The following is a 19,363-nucleotide window of genomic DNA, read 5'->3' as shown; positions in this document are numbered from 1 at the left end:
CATAAATGCAGATAAACCTCTCTATCATCATTAACCACTAATACTGAGAGACACTGTCCATGAGAGACACTGCCAGCAAACTCCTTTTTCTCATTTTAAAGGAAATAACTATTTTCACCACCTGTATGCATTTGCATAAAGATCATGTTTAAACATGAACAGGACAAACTCCAGAAGTCCAGGGTAGAGACTGACTCCACCAAGTACTGAAAACTCTTGTGTCATGGTTGCTGTGCTCAAGATGGCTCCAACCACGGCGTCTCACCAGCCTGTCTCTGTTTCTAAGCAGCAGATCCAGCAGGGCAGCTCCCCTGGTAGGCTCACTTCCCAGCTGTGTTGGGAAGTTATCTTCACACACTCCAGCAATTTCTTAGACTGCCTCCTCTCTGGTGTTGAATTTCCAGCAGGCATCTGGCAGGTTAAAATCACCCAGAAGAACAAGGGCTGACAATCATGAAACATCACCATCACATCATAGAATAGTTCATCCACCTCCTCATCCTGGTTGGGTGGTCTATAACAGACTCCCACCAGGATATCTGCCTTTTCAGCCTTCCCCCTGATTGTCACCCATAGGCACTCAACCTTCTCATCACTATCCTAGAGCTCTGTACAATCAAAACTCTTCCTAATGTACAGAGCCACCCCACCACCTCTCCTTCCTTGCCTGTCCCTGCTGAAGAGCTTGTAGCCATCCAGTGCAGTGCACTGGTCATCCCACCCCATGTTCCTGTGGTAGAGATTATGTCAAGGCTGTCCTGCTACTTTATGGCTTCCAGCTCCTCCTGTTTGTCACCTGTACTCCTTAGCTCTTTTCCTCACTGTATTTTTAGCCTGAGTTACAAAACTCTTGAGATGAACACGAGATATAAGATAAAGGTCAGCAGCAAAATGCTGCTAGATTTCAAAAAAACCCCTATGCCCATGGATTCATTTATGATAGAAAATGAGAGAAGTCTTTTAAGCAGAAGAATAAAGTTCCATACTGTGATTTCAAAATAAACAAGAACACCTTTAAGACAGTTTTGGTACCGAAATCAGCTAGATAGAAACTTTCTAACACATTTTTATTAGAGTATTAGAAAGCAGACCTTTATTACTCTGGGGATCTTTTCTCTAATCAAGTGCCCTGAGAGTCATGTGAACAGTTTTCATCATACACACTGACTATATATTCATTAGCTATCCCCACTTACTTGACTTCTGTTTGCCTAGGTTACATCTTCTATTTATTTATCCAAGATTGTGCTGTTGTGTTCCACTGTCCTTGATAACAGTCAAATGCTGTTCTGTTCTACTGTTCTTATCAGTTTGGCCAGTGTCTGAATAAATGGTTTGATAAATAGAGAAATACAAAATCCAAGACTTGATACAGTTGTTGAAATCAGCTTTTCCAACACTTCTTTACTCATTTACCATAACTAAATTATTTAGTAACGCAGAATGTACAATTATGCTTGGCAAAAAGAATATCCAAAGGACACCAAAAAGAAAAAAAATGCTACAAATTCACACAGATATGAAAAGCAATAAACATTAAGCAACATTCCTGAAAAAGATAATTAATAAAAATTAAATATAATGAAATAATATAAGAGCTTTCATCCTGTACAATTGAACTTACCGCTTTCCATTAACAACAGTTTGATGACAGAAGCTTACTCAACCTGCCTAGCTGCCCCTGTGCTGCCAAACCCCTCACAACTGAACTGTTTCAGTGACAGCAGGTGAACAAGCTTTCTAAGTCTCCAGAAATGTATAACACTTCAGATTCTTGAACAGGAGATGTGAGGAGGAAAAAAAACCAAACAGATTTCTTTCTGGAATTCACATATAAAAAGATGCTTGTGGATGACATACATATGAAGACAATAGAATACTGTTGCTTCTTAAGAGTGCTAAACCCGACAAGTAATAGTGACGGCTGCCTAGTCCTAATGAACTCCTCTGATCACTTTGCATTATGACTCCAAATATTAAAATCAAGTCCACATATGCTTTATTGTTCCATTATAGAGCTAAAAATGGAAATCAGTAGGATACAAGCTAAAGATGGTAGTGTTTCTTTATAGTTAAGATAGACTAATGCTATTTCATAAGGCCTTTCTGCAAGCCCTCATCACTGAGGATTGGTCAGGCTCTGACGGAGCTGTTATCAAAATAATTAGTCTGTACTTATGACCCTGTCTATAACTTTCCTGTGTGTATTGTAAAAAAACTGAAGAGGAGGAACACATCAGTTCTTTCAGTGAAAGCAATTCAGAACACTGCTAGATTTGTCAGGCATTAAGTTTTATATAGCTGGTTGTGACTCACTGATTTTTTGTACAATATGAGGATGTCCCAGGGGTCATATAGTTACACTGGCAACCTGGGGTCATACTTGTAAATGCATTTAATTGTCATAAGATGCAGAAAAGAATAGAACAGAGTGTTCTCTACTGAAGTATCACGTAATTGTCAGGGAATATAAAACACCTAAACTTTATTAAGTTCTACATTTTGGTACTAAACACTTTTATAAATCTGCTTCCTCCAGCTGTAACTCAAAAGCTTCTCCTGTGAAAGCATGTCAGCAAATAGATTACGAGTCGTTACCATACCAGAACATATACTGTCACTTCACTAAGGTGACATGAAGGTAGGAGGCTTGCTATGACAAAATGAGCCATTTCATAAGTGCATATGGAGTAAAATGACAACGCTGGGTACAAGTAATGCTTGCACCTTACTATGCAAGGTGTGCAGTAATGCATAGCAAGTGGAGATTTATTGCTAAACAGAGCAATTATTTTGAACAGCTTCTACATAGAGGGCAATTCCATGTATTTAGAACACATCAGATACTTTATTACAGATATAACAGTCAATTTCACTATGTGGATGGCTTTCCTTATTCTTTATAAAGTCATCTTTAAAAACACCTTCTGTTTGAGGTCTACAGATTATTTTACCATACCCTGTTTCTGTTAATCATATTAATTAGTTTCAGCTTCACTATTTAACAAAACAGTTTATTGATCCCAACAGGAAGCTCTTCTGTAATTCATGAAGCAAGTTTGACACAAATTTAAGATTTCTTGTTGATACTCTGGAAAATAGTTTTAAGGTTTTCCTGATGGCACTTTTAACAGAAAAAGTACCCTCACTTCCAGTAATTTCTTACAGTAATGGAAACCTTTCAAATTTCTTATAAATTTGAAGCTCGTATGACAAGTATGAATTGAGTATGGCCTTGCTCTTTCTGGAAGAAGATAAACTCCACTGTACAGAATGCTTGATCTAAGTACATCCCTACCCTATTTAGAATTATTCACATTTCACTCTATTACCTATTGAAAGAATGCATTGTGTGGTTTCTCTTCACATTTTCTTGATGCATTTTACAGTTTCACTCACATGGGATTACAGTGTATGTGCAAAACACTACATATAATGATTTTTCATCAGTCTAGGGAGTTTCAAGGGGATGATTACATCTTTGAAATTTAACGAAAAAATGCTCAGTTACCAGCGGTAGCTGAGCACAGGTCTACCAGAAAAACAAAGATAAAGACTTTAAAATTAGCTCTGATTCTGGCAATCTTGAGCAATTCAAGTCTTTCTATATGAGCTATGACAACAAAATACAGGCTTTGGAATGATCAGGCAGCAATTGTAATTTATGAGGTATTTTAATAACCTTAGATGTTATACCCCACAAAAGAAAAAGATTCGTAGGCAGACTAAAGAAGAGAGACTAAGCTTAAAATGCAAGTTTGGTTTAATACTTATATTGCAATTTTAATTTTTTTAAAATCAAGCACACGTAGAAATGACAGTATTGGCATGTAAGCCTGCTTCTTTGTAAACTCTGAGAGTAGATTTAAAGCATAGGTGGTGCAATACCAAACTAAAAGTGAAGTAAAACTAATTAAATTTTTAATGGCTAACACCATGGCTGTAAAAATTTGCTAAACAAGACACCCAGATACATTTCTTGGCAGCTTTTCTTTTCTATGGCCTCACCCTGGTAGGATGTACTCAGGAGATACCACACCTATCTGACGGGGCAGAGAAAGCCAGCTGCATATCTTGGTAGCAAGCCCTCATCACTGAGGACTGGTCAAAGGCTCTGATGGAGCTGTTATCAAAATAATTAGTCTGTACTTATGACCCTGTCTATAACTTTCCTGTGTGTATTGTAAAAAAACTGAAGAGGAGAAACACATCAGTTCTTTCAGTGAAAGCAATTCTTTTTTAGATTGTAAATTCAAAATAAAATGTCTAAACTTAAATGCTCCCAACATTAAAAACTAAGAATATCCTATTTCAGTTTCATTGCTCTTGACTACAGCTGCTTTTTAAAAATTCATCAAAATGTATTTCAGCTCTAAAAACTGTATCAAACAAACACATGCTGCAGGTCACATAGTGCTTTGGTATGTTCCTTTCCTGTATGTAATTTCAGGAAAGCATCATTTCCCACATGGTAGAAATAGGTATCATGTTTATCTGTACAAATAGGTGTATCTGTGTTTTCTTCATACTGTGGGTTAAAGTCCAGTAGTAACATCCTTTTTTCTCACTTACATTTTCCTAAACTTCCAATTACCAAATGCTGTCCTAAGCAGTTCCCTGCAAGTCAGCTTTGAAATACAATTAGGAATAGTAAGTAACTTAAAAACAGGTAAAGTCAATCATATCTACGTAACAGCTGAATATAGAAGCATTTACCTACAATGATGAAGATATTATTTTATAACCAACTGGAAATGGTATTAAAATACGGGATCTCAGAGTACTTGAAAAGTAGTTTAAGCAGTCTGCATAACCATACAACTATCCAGGTTATCAGGTTTACCAATAATTTGTTGGTAACAGAAGTAGCTGAATCCAGTAATTCAGACCAGACTTTGCTTTTGTCGCCAAAGTATCCCCATTTCTAATATTTGTTTTGCATCCTCCTCTCTGCGTTATCACTCAACTCACAAACCATAAAACCCTTGTCAAAACTTGAGTAATTCTGTGCATCTTGGCAACCAAAGCACCAAGGAAGAGCAGCAACACTTTATCAGAATATTCAGGTCACTTTATCTTCCTTGTGAAACTGCTCACAGGAAACATGTATCATGGTGTAAGTTACACAACAACTCATCATTAGTGTGAACTTTTAAATACTAGTCACATGAAACCTGTAGAGCATTCTACACTACAAATTCACTACTTAGTCCATCAGCTAACCTATGATACAGGTTTGAGACAAAGGTATTTCCAAGGGTAAGTATCAGTTTTCTCAATCAGTCCTCAAAAACATACTAGAAAGCAGTACACTTCAGTTTTAGATGTAGGGTAAAACCCAAATTGCCAAGTAAAGTTTTTACTTTCTTAGTACTTTGACTTCTTTAGGTTGTTATTCAAATGCTATCACAATACAATGGTACGCTTCTGACATTAAAGAGCAGAAAGTACTGAATAATCTTTCATTAGCATCACAAGAAAGCAATTTGTAAATGAACCAGTTCAGTATACAGACTGTAGCTGCAGAGTACATACAGGTCATCAGCATCTAACACACTTCCCAGCTCAATTAGAAACCATAGCAACTGTTCTTAACATGCAGGGTCTAGACCCTGCAATAAAAGCATATTAGCAAGGGAAGTGCATAAGATTGACTAACAACTTGCTGCAAAAAAGGTCAAACTCAACAGCTGTGCTTAGAAGCAGCCTCCATCTACGAAAACAAAAAATGCAGGCTGAAACACACCATCTTGCTTGAAACGTTCTGCATTTCTGAAGCTTCATAGCCAAGATTAGCTGATATAGTGGAGCAGCTTCTGTTTGGCTTCTCAGTCATCACAGAAAATGCACCTCCTTCTGTGTCTACTGGAAGAGCTTAATAAGGTTCCTACACTGCCAATTCAAAAGCAGCTGGATAGCCCCATGGCCCAGCAACCAGTTTGAGCCACCACTGCCTACCAGAGCTAAGCTTACAGATGAGCGTTCTAACCAAGGCCATCTCACTTGGAGCTAGTGCCCCCACCAAGTCAAAGGGCTGACAAAATATTGCTGAAGCCACATTGTACAAACAACTAAGTGGAAGCAAATTGTACCACCGGGAACTGCTTCCAGCCAAGGATAACAGAAGCACAAGTATGCCTGATGCAGCTAGTCACAAGACAGAGCATAGAGAGCACATGCAGTATGCATGTGCTTCCCACTGAACCCTCCAGCCATGGCTGCAGCAATATCAACACCAGGTAAGGACCTCTGTGGCTGGATTTCCAAACAGAGTTGAAAAGCCAGAAAAGAGGTTACTTGGAGTGGTTTCCCTTGTGGTTTCACTCTATTCAGTGAGTAAGTGGAGACTTCAGACACTGTCTTCAGAATCAAGTAGGTCAGTGCAGGGTGCATTTTGTTTCTCCATTCGAGGAGCAAATTTGCACAGTACTATTTTAACTCTATCTGGATGGTGGTTCTCAATGAGCACCGTTATAGCAGCTTCCAGTAATACCTCATTTTCCAAAAACAACATGTTATACAAACTCCTGGGGAGCTTGAAGAGAAAGGGATGAAAGGTCCTCCATTCCACATTCAGCCAATGTGCAAATGAAGGCAAGCACCTTTGCAATTCAAATCCACACACTATACAGAGACACATGTATTTCACTCAAAGTCACTTCCAGAAATAAACACATAAATTAACTGGGCTAAACTCTGACCAATTTAAAATACTTACAGAGTAATTCTGGACCACGAATAACCTGCCATCTAGGAAGTTACTTCTGATTTACATCAGTAGCTCCCACAATATGCAGAGCAGTTATGTTCAGATCTGACCTAACCACTTTTTTCCCTGACATTTTTCTCCATTCTTAGTGAATCCCGAATGCTTCAGTATGACTACTGAAGCAGAGATACAGGTTGAGGGTTGTTGTTGTCGAGCAGGATGGGAACAGAGAACTCTAGATTAGAAGGTAAAGAAAATGAGCTCTGATTTATTTTAAATATACTGCTCTATATATAGAGGACATCAAGAAGACTAATTTCATTGGTCTTAGAGTAAAAACATGTCACACCATTGGTGTGCAGTGAATGACACACAGTGGTAGAGCATATCTATAAACAATGTGAATAACAAGATAGATTAGAGAATTATTTACATTCTTTCTCAACTGTTTCTCAGGCTCTTGCCTGGTTAGAAAACCTTTCTCTTTCTCTCTGACTGAGCTGAGAATATCCACAGAGGGTTATTTCAGGGGCTGAGAGGTATGCAGAGACTATCCTCTTCAACAAATAAAATGCATAAACAAGTGGTAACTATTTTGCCTTAACTATAAAAGGGCAGATATAACACTCTTCTGCTTACTGGTGCACAGGCTGCATTGCATTGCATTTCTACTAGCTTAAATCTATCTTACCACTGTCACCTTAACAGTGTCCCTGTTGCTGTCAAAGAAGCAGGTGTGCCTATGACTGAAAAACAGAGTCTTCTCACCTTACTGCCAGACACAGGTAAGGCAGAGAAAACATGGGAGGAAGGTGGTGCAGGACACCATGCTGAGAGGCAGGTTGCTGTGAAGTTGTCAAAATGTAGGGGAAGTTCAGCCAACAGCTGTTTGAAGTTGCAGATGAATTATCTGTACCAAAGCAAGTGGAAAACTACTGCTCCTTGCTGGGTAAGCACCTGTTTCAGCACCACTCTTGCTGCACTGTTAGGTTCTCCTTCAGCTGCAAACTTCTGCAAAAAGTTTACTCAATCGCAACTCACTCCACGGTACTTCCAGGTAGAGGTCACTTCACCACTTCACCTGCTGGTGTAACTAATTTTCAGCAATTGCTTTCAACCCAGACCAATCCAAATGGGACAAAAAAGTCATTACAGTAATGACTTTTAACAATGCTGCCATCACAAATAGGTACTCCCTCTGGAAAAAGTGAAGAGCACCTGAGGTGCACCTTGGAAGTGCAGTCCCAGCTGTAAAGAATGTGTGGCCTTTGCTTTTTGCTTCAAACACGGGTAATGAAGTTACCTATTGACATGACTCAGGACCAATCCACATAATGCCATCATGAAACAACATTCCAATACTCTGAACCAGCAAGAAAGAATCCTGTATTAATTTTGTGCAATCCTAATGTATAACAATTCATGCACGATAATACAATTCTGGTTGAATATAATTTAGATAAATAAAGTGGATAGTACACTGAGACATAGCAAGGATTTGAAATTTGACATTTCTGTGCATCAGCATAAGAAATCAAGAGTCGTTTGAAGAGATTGCTCTGGATAGCCAACTTTTAGTTCCATAGACAATTTTGTCAAGAAGTGCTCTTTATGGAGAGGTTCTTTGTTACAATCAAGATGCCTCACTATGATGTATACTGCTTACTACTTAGCAATGCAAAAAAAAAAAAAAAAAAAAAAACCAAAAAACAAACCCAAACCCAAAACTACACTGCTTTGCCATTACTTTCATTTGTCTAATTTTCCTCAAAATATTTATTTTTAATAGGAAACTGTCTGGAAAGGTACTACTAAAGCTTTCTTATTCAATTTTACATTAATGCAATCAGTCTCTTCCTTCTGCCTTTTTTTTTTTTTTTTTGTAAACCAGAAGCTCCCTGTTCTTCCTTAATACTAATACAAAACAAGTAAATCTCATTTCTGTGTGTACATGCATGTGAGTCTCACAGGAAAGAAGGCACATGCCATGCTATGGACTACAAAGCATTTTATTTTACTTGTTCCTTTAAAACTGTGTTTAAAAAGAAAGAAAATAAATTTTCTCTCTCAAACCATGCTATGTAATAAAACAGTTTTAGCATATAGGTTCCATTTCGTTTTCATGAACAAAGCTGATATAGCAAACATATCACGGAAGCCTCTATCATTGTCATAGGCAGACATTTTTCTCACCAAAAAAAGCCTTGTTACATGATATGCAAATTTCTCACCTGTAAGTTGAATTTTTTAAACAACATTTTGTGATTATAGCATATGAAAACACATTCATATAGTTAATGTCTCTCTATCTACCTAATCCACAAGAGAAATATTACTAACCTGTGCATGAACCCCATCATTAACACCAAAACAAGGATATGAATACCCTCAACTACTAGGAACTAATGCAAAAGCTGCATTTCACATAAGATTTTTTTTTCCTTAGGGATATCTCACTTCAACAAAAATCAAGAAAATTTACATGAGGAAATACCAAAATTTCAAGTGTATGCAATTATTTTGCACATTATTAATTTAACTTGGTTTAGTGACACCAGTAAATACTAAGGATTATAAATTATTTGAAACAGTTTATGAAGTAGTATTCAAACTGCACATGAACAAAACTTTGAAAAACTGATAGAAATCAATCCCAAATCCAGGAAAGATTCCATAGTATGTCCTTACTGAAATGACTGTATTTAGCACTTATGAAAACCCAGAAAACACTCAACAGAATTAGTCGTCCTGGTTTTGAAATACATTTCTCCTGAACCTCCTTCATCTCTTGCTAACACATATAACTTGGAAAGGGTACATGGCACTGTATATCATCTTCTGAACACCAAAAATCAGTGTGACCTTGATTTCCCTTATCAGCATAACTGTTTTGTTACAATTTCTATACCAACAACTTGGCAGTGATACAAGCTGAGGTGGTCAAGCAATAAAGGTGCACAACCTGTAATCAGCATATCTTGTAGGAGCTCAGTGTTGTCACAGACCAGAGTCCTGGACAGAATTTTATAATGTAAATATAAGGTAATGTTGCAGTATAAATTTTTATATTATACTTTAAATGACAGGACCTGAATTTTCATAGATTTTTAAAACCGCTCAACAAAATATCAAGTATTATTTTCAGAAACTAATACAGCTGAAATTTTTAGCAACTAATCAAATGTGAATGTCAGATTGTGTGATTTGTGGAAATCACTTCTAATTCAAATTGACAACTCCTTTAATTGAAAGTGTCAAAATTACTTTCCCTCTCTATAAATGCTAAGTCTCAAATCTTCAGATGAAGCATGACCTTTCCAGCTCTCTCTCTACCTTCATTTTCAATAACAACATGAAGACCAGAAAATTTTCAAGTTTCATACATTATACTTACTCTTATATGATTTTGTTAGAACTGGAAAACAAACCTTGTTCAAAATACCTAGTTAAGAGTTTAATTATGAAATTTTATTGAAGAAAAATCCAGTATGCTTGTTCTTACCTTGGTAGAAAGACACTTTCCACTACATAGAAGTCTTGCATAAGAACATCTCTGTCTGGTTTTGATGTAAGATTTCCTACTGTGTATCCTATTCCCAACTGGATAGCACCTTTAATAGCTGAGGACGTAGTCTGTGTAAAAAGTAAGAATTCAAACATGAGTTTGCTAAAAGCAGATTTCTGCTCTTTATCAATAATATTATAGCTAAACGCTTTGATCATTTTCATAATAACAACACCCTGTCATCTTCACATCCTAGACCTCAGTGAAATAACTGATATTTAATTAAAATATTTAAAAGAATCACTATATACAAAGTGAAACTTTTCAAATTATCCAAATAATATAGACATGGAGTTCTAACTCAGCACAGAATCACAGAATAGCAGGTTGGAAGGGACCTCAAAAGGTTCAACCTTTCTTGACAAAAGCATGATCTAGACAAGACAGCCAAGCACCCAGTCAAGCCAAATCTCAAAAATGGGAGTCTCCACCAATTCTGGGGAGATTATTCCACTGGCTGATTGTTTTCACTGTGAAATATTTCCACTAATGTTCAAGTAGAATACCTCCAGGAGTAACTTTAACCCATTATCCTTCAGATTTTCCATGTGAACCCTTGTAAAAATAGGGCATCTATTCTCTTTGTAAACACCCCTCAAATACTGTAACATAGTGATAAGTTTCCCCTCAATTGTCACTTCTCAAGGTTGAACAAACCCAACTCTCTCAGCCTCTCCTCACGTTCAGGCTTCTCAGCCCTTTGACCATCTCTGTAGCCCTTCTCTCCACCGTCTCCAGCCTGTCTATATCTTTTTTGTATAGTGGAGACCAAAACAGACAAGAGTATTCCAGATGTGGCCTGACAAATGCTGACAAGAATGGGATAATCTCTGCTGCTGATACCCCTGTTGATGCAGCCCAAGACCTCACTGGGCTCCTTTGCTCCAGCAGCACACTCCTCACTCATACTGAGCTTTTTGCTCACTGGGGCTCCCTGGTCCCTTTCCACAGAAGTGCTCCCAGCCTGTGCTGCGCTCCTGGATTTGTTTTCCCAGGTGTAAGACCCTACACCTGTCCTTGCTAAACTTCAAAAGGTTCTTCTTTGCCCACTCTTCCAGCCTACACAGGTTTTCCTGCAGCGTGGCTCTCCCTTCCAAAGTGCTCACTTGATCCCTGAGTGATTTTAACTGCTCTGGATGACCACATATGAAGACACAAAACAGCGTTGGGCCCAACACCAATCCCTGAGGACCCCACTTGTGCCAGGTTGCCAGTTGGAAAAGGAGCTATTTACCCCCACTCTGGGTGCTGCTTGTGGGTCAGTTCCCCACCCACTGCACAGGCAGCTTGTCCAGACTGTTAAGCAACAGCTTCACCAGGAGGCTGTGGGAGACCATAGAGAAAGCCTTGGAGAAATACAGGAGACAACATCCATGGCTTGCCCCCATCAACCAAACAGGTTACTTTGCCCTAGAAAACAATCAGGTTTGTCAAGCACGATTTGGCCTTGTTGAACTCATGCTGGCTTTTCCCAATCATATGCTTCATCTGACTTGTGATGGCTCCTAGGACGATTCTTTCCATAACACTTTCCTTTGCCTTAGTATTAAGCTTCAGAATGCATAGACAGACCCCAAACTCCACAATATTAAGATCAATGTAGCCAAAGCCATCACTAAGTGAGATATTACAAAGCTGGTTTCCTTGGTTAGTGAGCAGCCAGCCCAGCCATTCCTCATTCCTGGTTAGCACATCTAACATTTGCATGAGGAAGCAGTCCTGTATGCATTCCAGGAACGTGATGGATATTGTGACCTGCTGTATTGCTCTACCAAGAATGTCAAGGATAGTTGAAGTCACCAAAAAGACCTGTTATCCAAAAGTTGCTTAAGTGACCCTGATTAAGTGCTTCTTGGACCTTTTCTTGGTTTGGAGGTCAGCAGCAGATGCCTAATCTAAGATCCCCCTTGGGGATGTCCTTTCTGATCCTGATCCAGAGGCATTTGATACAGCTTCCACAGACACTGTAGTTGTCTCTACATGTCATGATTCACTTTTAACCCAGAGCACAGTTCCTCCTCCTCTACTTTCCTGCCTGTCTTGAAAAAACCTATAACCATCCTTTGTGATCCTCTTAAAAGTTGCAATCTAACAGGACATTCAAATTGCTTCAGGATTGTGATGCATGCATTATATTCTGGAAAAAAAAACAGCCACAAATTTCAGGTGATTGTACATGCATGCCAAGGCATCACAATGCAAGCTTACGGCTTAAATGCTAATTCTAGATGCAAATAAATGTATTCATTACCTTCTGCCTAACAGTCAGTGCAAGAGGTCCACTGACTGTGGGGAATCCAGAGAAAAATGAAATGGGAAAAGCAAAATCTTTCTGTAAAAATCTACCCTTATAAAGTGCAATGACTAAATTCAATGGCCAGAGCTTGCAGGAAGAGAAGGCTTCAAAACAACAGCATGAAATTGTGATACTATATATGTGTAAATTGAGACCATATCTGAAACTTTCCCATGCTGAATAGACAGTCATGCTGCATGAATTTTAAAAACAACAGAAGTGAGTTAAAATCAGAAACTAGTCAAGAAAGGAATTTTTAAAGAAACATGGAAAGAGTGAACAAAGAAAACCATTGGGCAGGGAAAAAATGCTATGAGAAAGGGAGTATCTTCCCTTGCATGATCACCAGTTTGAAGGCAACATGTTTGGTCCCTGTTTTTAGGTTTTACCTCCTACCTACCAAACAAGCAAGAGACTAACAGAGGAAACAAAGAACACCAGAAATTTCATGATCAGAACCACTTCAGCACTTGAACAGAACCATTTTAGGAATGGAAATTATATAAGAAGTGGTTCAAGTACACAAAACTACTCTTGTTCTAGTTCTTGGAACAACACAGACTAGAGTGGCTGCTTATTTTTAGAAAAGACAGAGATGTGTAGCTCTTAAATAATTAAGACTGCACACCAAACAGAACTTATACTTGCATAACAGTTTAGAACCAGTGATTTGGTGGGAACAAACAACAGTCCATTCTGAAAGTGCTACTTTGACTAGTAAAAAGATTTGGCTGTGTGTCGTAAGAACAGTCACATTTTTCTTTCCTTGAAAGGCTTTTATTCATGAATGATTAATGCCCAACAAAAGCTGTAATTATGTAACTTTGATCAAACCAATACACATACAAATAGTTTCTGCTTCATTGCTGGATGCCCATCTTGTTCACTGCCACAGCAAGCAACTGTGTCTGAAAGAACAGCAGATAGTACAGCACAACAGAGGACATGCCATTCCAAATAAACCCTGACAAAACCCACCAAACTTCAAAAACACCCAAGAAAAGTAACCTGGCAACGTGATTTCAAAAAGAAACCTCTGGATCACCTTTCAAGCTCATAAAAATATCTGTAGTATTTTTTTTTTCAAATTCAAAAGACCTATATACTTATAGTCTCCGGAAGACAGAATGTAAGACCTTCTAGTACAACGACACAGACCTTTCCTACAAGGTTACCTCCTTGTTAATTTCTACTCATATTCAAGAGTGTCATTAGTAACCACCCATCATTTCTGCAGCAACCATAGAAGTTGGTTTAGCAGAAAAGTAATGTTATGAAATTATTCAGAATACTTTAACAACAGCTTTGAAACAAATGGAGAGCTGCTACAGTATGCTGAAGGCAACTGCTGGCCCAAAGTCCACCTCTTGTCAATCACTACTACGACCAAAGGGTGGTAACACAGTATGACCTTAGCAACTGACAAATATTTCTTTTCACAGTCCATAAAATAAAAACAGAACAAGCCTTAGAATTTGTCTTTTAAACATCACTTGTCTTAATTTTTATATTACTATTATTAATAATATTATTATCATCATTAAATCCAAGAAAAATATAAAGAAGATCCTTCTTAAGCCTTAGGGGAAATGTTCTTGAAACATCCATTTTATTACAACAAAAATGCATTTCTAGGAAACTGCAAATGCAACTGGAAAAACTGAAGTCTCTTGTGAATTTTTTGTTACTTGGGCACCTCTTTTAATGGCATAAGACAGCAAAAAGCAGCAAAATCTAGTTTCAAACCTAAGCCCCTTATTTATTTCAATTTGTCTTGAATACTCTCCTGCTGTAAAGCAAACAACAAAATTCAGCAACCTTCTGCACCATGGGTTTTTTCAGTCTTTTAGAGACCGAAATAAATTTTTCTTCCCATTAGTCTCATGAAGAGGTTCAGAAAATGGCCCTGAGATTATTTATTAACTGTAACTGTAAAGATGACAGTGCACAGTGACAGTACGATGAGTCACAGATAATTTAACCTGTTATCAACCTTCTGAAGATCAAGAAATATTAAGGGATGATAATAACCAGAAGGATAAAAATGTTGATGAATTTTAGGTTATGAAAGTGATTGAATTTGTAGCAAATGCTGTACACTATGACAGCTGTCTTTGTTACATAAAGGGGCACAAAGTAAAACTTCTCCTATCCTCCTTCTGCTGTTTAGGATATTACTGTCTACTGCACAGGTGCATTGATGCTTTTATCCCAGCATAAAAAACTGAAACTGTTCTCATGATGAAACATACCTTTGCCTCTTTTTGTCAAAAGTAACTATACATATTTTCATACTTGTCATACGGCTTTGCTAAAAGAGCCTGTAGATATGAAAAATTATATGCAGACTCAAAGCATAACAGCAGTATATAATATAGACTACAGGTATATGGAATACTAGCATCACTGATAAATATTCTAGCACTCAATGCACTGTTTTCTTAAATTACTTTCTCTGCAGATTGGTCTTCCACTTGCTCTACATTACTGTAAGCTGAAATCCTTTTTTCAGAGTAGCAAAATAAATGAGAAATTAAATCCTCTCAAATCAGGTCTTAAGTTTGCACATGATCCCACAAATAAACTAAGCAGGATTTAGACATTGTTTTTCCTACAAATAATCACTTTCAGGTAGCCTTCTAAAACTTAAATTTGCTATTTAAATAAAATAAAGGTGTTACTCAGACATATATTATGCATATAAAAGCAGTTCATAACCAAATAATAAAAAAAAAAGCCCACAAAAACCACAAAAAAACCCAACCAAAAAAAATCAACTAACTGAAACTATCTAACAACTGTACAAGTTAGGAACAAGGCTACTGAAAGGATTGAAAAAGTCTGTCCTTTAAAGTAACCAAAAAAAATTTCAAGGATGGCAAAAATATGCATACTGTAATTTCAGACTGTATATTATGATTTGGCCAATAATTGTTTCTGTTAAGAGTGTGAAGGTTGTAAATTACTGGCAAACCTGTCAAAACACTAATGTGTCAATAAATGTACAGACTACACTGTACACAATGATTTTAGATATGATAAATGGATTTATTCCTTTAAACAAGTGTCCTTATAATTTCTTGGTAATTGTATGGGACTATTAATGGCATAAATCATTTAACAAACCATGAGCAGATTGGAGCTGAGCAGGAGGGCACATGCTTAATCTAATTTAATAGAAGTTCCTCTCTATTGTCATTCAGTTATTTTTCTGTGCAACTTTCAAGTCTCAATTGCTCTTTGCTAAATCTATATGCATTTCCTACAACAGGTTCATGAAATGTAACTCTAACATTCTAGGCTTCTTCAAAAGTAGACATCCAAGGGAAACCCTTTAAGACCACATGAATGTGAACTCTGTCCTTGTTTTTTTGTTCTCCCCTTTTATAACATTTTATTGCAGCTGAAGTTTGATCTATGAACTTTCTATAGCAAAGATGGTGATTTTTCCAGAGGACAGCTGGTTTATTGCAGGTGCCATAAAGTGATGCAGAGAAATTAACTCTACCTTGGAAATTCTACCTCATTATCACTGTGAAAGGCAAAATGATTGCTTTCTTTCACCTTCTCTACTACTGTCATTCATATAGGTTTTTAAATCTGCCAAATGAAATGGCACAGATACCTAGATACCACAACTCTTTGTAAGAGATGGGGAGAAATAGACATCTGAACAGAAGCCTTCACTGGTTTACATTGCTTTGCAACCACGCATCCCACAAAGTACTTGTCACTGGTTCATTCCTATCTGCTACTATATGTGGAGAAATCTGCTCTCAACTTCCTCACTATCCCACCCTTGTCTTCTGTTGACAATGAACAGAACTAGGGTAGAACTGCTACCTGCCTTCAGGCAAAAGTCTTAGTGAAATAAATAAATTCTTTAAAAAAGGAAGAAAAATATCCATAGGTCTCACTTGATCAAAATTGTTGAAGCCACATGGCTTATGCCAGATCTGAATTTTCTACTACAAGTAGGCATTTGTTTTTCAGTTTTACTAGTTAATGTAAGTACCAGAAATCCACCCATGCTATCACTTCCCTGCAAACACAGTTTACCATTTCCAGACTTCTGAGAAGACAAAAGATGTTATAAATTGTGTAAACTCTCAAGTCAAACCATCTGAGGAGAATACACTTTGAAAAACAATACATCTTCCTCAAGCAATATATAAAAATAGCTTGCTTAGAATATTAGGAAATTTCACTTAGATTCAAGACGTACATGTGATTATTGCTCCCGCACTTGATCTGTCTTGTCTTTTGAGTGCCTGCTGTGCTTACAGTCTCATTGAAACAACACTTGACCCTGTTTCCACTGAAACTCCTGGAGGGAGGTGGCTATCCCATCTCAGCATGCTTTCTGCAGCTGACACATAATAAATCACAAATAGGGACATGAAAATAGAGTTACCAGAAAAGCCCATTAAAATAACTAATCTTACCGTTTCTCCACAACTTGTGACCATGGGTCACCACAGTCACAGTACCCCTGCAATCTTTCTTCAGTTCACACTTCTCTCTAGCAGATGTTTGCCCACCTTCTGCAGGTCACTCTTCATGAAGATGGACTCCTGCCCATTGTGTGTGTGTCTGTGCAATTCTCACAGTTCAACTGCAATCAGAATGATTTCCTTATCCAAGCTGAATCTGATCTCCCTTCATTTTCCAAAACTAGATTCAGGTGACTCCATGGCTTTCAATTAATTTTTCCTCCAGTTCAAAACATTTATGCTTAAGCTTCAGTAGTAGCCATGCACCCAACTACTCTGGTTGTTCTGTCTTTGAGGAAAAGAATTTGAGACCTCTGAGCTTGGAAGCAGCCATAGCTCCAGGCAAAGTCACAGTCATTTTAGTATCTTTATGAGTGCATAAAATCTGCCATTGAGGTCCCAGTGCAGCAAAACTTCCAGTGATGAAATTGCAATGCCTACAAGAAAAAGTACCCTACCTGCAGGCATTACATGCAGGGCATAAGTCAATGCTAAAAGAGATGTAGCAATGCTGCTTGCACATGTTAGCAAGCTCTAACAATAAGTAGCTGGCTTCCTTTATCCAGGCAAATTTCCCTTGCTTCTGGCAAAGTGACTCATGATATGCAGTTTTCAACAGGTTACATAAAGTGCTTGTAATAGGCTAAACAGAAGAGCTGCAAGATATGTAATGACAAGGAACAAACTCTAATTATATACTTGTGTGGCAGCCTTCAGGCTAAACAGAGATTCTGGCAATCCAGTAACAGATTTTCACAAGTGCACATTTACATCTATACTATTTTCTGGTGTGATTTTCTTTTACACTTCTAATGTGCTTTGACAAACCTGTCTGAGCCTCATTCTTGCTACCATCCTATTATTAAGCATCAGGATACTACTGAAATCTGATTTGACAGGGAGCAGACTCAGGGCTTGTGTGATTGATGGCATTGCAATGCAGAAACTGCGTGTGTGTCAGCAACTTCTCACAACAAAATCTCCAAAATAGAGAGGAAATGAAAAAAAGCGGCAACTGCGTACTCCTGATGTCAGTGACTGGATACAAATATCCAAGAGAAACTATAGTCTGGTGACCTGATTTTTGCAAGCATGCAATGGTACAAACAACCAGTCTCTCTTATATCCCTACCCTGTTTCTCTCTGAGAAAAACCCTCACAACAACAACCACAAAACAAACAAACAAAAAAAAAAAAACCCACAAAAAACCCCAACAAACAAACAAAAAAAACCCAAACCAAACCAAAACAAAAAAAACACCACAAACCCAAGCAAACAAAAACCCAAACCAAAAGCAAAAGAAACACAAGACTGACCCAAACTAACCACCAAAAGCCCTCCACCCTGAAAGAACTGGCCACAGTCTGCACAATTTACAATTTCTTTGATCTCAAAGTTATTTTAATTCACTACCTTAAAAGCTGCATGGAACACGTATCTGTGAAGTGTCTCTTTCATTAACTAAGTTCTTTGATCTGGGTGACGGAAACAATTTATTATTCATAATCACACTGTAGACTTAACAACTTCTCAAAATTTACAAATAGAAAGCCCATAAGTAGTTTCAGATTATAATGTTTGTAAAAAATGCATGCAGCTGAACAGCTTAGCAGCCCCACCTTAAAAAACACCATTTAAAAGAGAGAAAAACACCCTGGTTTTCAGAAGGGAGAAAGAAACTCACAACCAAAAAAACCAAACAAAAAAAACAAAACAAAAAACCGCAAAACAACAACAACAAAATCTATCCAAAAATCTAAAAACAAATAAACAGAAAGTTATGTTCCCTCTTCTCTCAAGACTTTGACTAGATAATAACAATTAAAAGCCAGAAGAGCATTTGTGTCAGAATGCAGCAGCAGAAAAACTGAAAGCTAAAAAGAAAACAGTGGAAAGAAGGAGCAAGATTCATAATAAAAATCATGCTCTGTCTTGGTTCAATTATGCATTTCAGAGTCTAAAAGGATAGTGTAGTGATGCTCATGTAAGCCCTTTCACAAGGCTGTAGTAATGTAAGAAATTTCTTGAACTTCAAGATATTTACATTCACACAGATGGCAAGTCAGCTGACTACTGGAGGAAATTGAAGAGCTGGAGATTTAATTAATTCAGATAAAGATGTTACCTACCTCTATTTTAGCTGAGATGAACAAAATAATAAAGGAAATATTGCAATAATCTAAAATTCCAGAGGAAAACCTGATAGCCTTACAGACTACTTATTATTCTGGAAAGTTTTATCATGGATGAAGTCAGAGGTGCTTTCCTGAAGATAGCTTGTTTTCACCTAACTCAGGTT

General features: G+C 37.5%; 1 protein-coding gene across 4 annotated transcripts in view; it reads right to left on the bottom strand.

Annotated features, from left to right (window-relative positions):
* The window catches only part of PIP5K1B (phosphatidylinositol-4-phosphate 5-kinase type 1 beta), a 100,612-nt gene that overhangs the window by 41,315 nt on the left and 39,934 nt on the right, over positions 1–19,363 (bottom strand). For all 4 annotated transcript variants that reach the window (XM_053931974.1, XM_053931972.1, XM_053931975.1 and 1 more), the window contains one exon: positions 10,212–10,342. In XM_053931974.1, the coding sequence (XP_053787949.1) occupies positions 10,212–10,342 (131 nt within the window). The remainder of the gene's footprint in view (positions 1–10,211; positions 10,343–19,363) is intronic.

Source organism: Vidua chalybeata, chromosome Z (assembly GCF_026979565.1).
Source record: "Vidua chalybeata isolate OUT-0048 chromosome Z, bVidCha1 merged haplotype, whole genome shotgun sequence".
Taxonomy (NCBI): Eukaryota; Metazoa; Chordata; class Aves; order Passeriformes; family Viduidae; genus Vidua; species Vidua chalybeata.
This window is presented reverse-complemented; position numbering and strand designations above follow the sequence as displayed.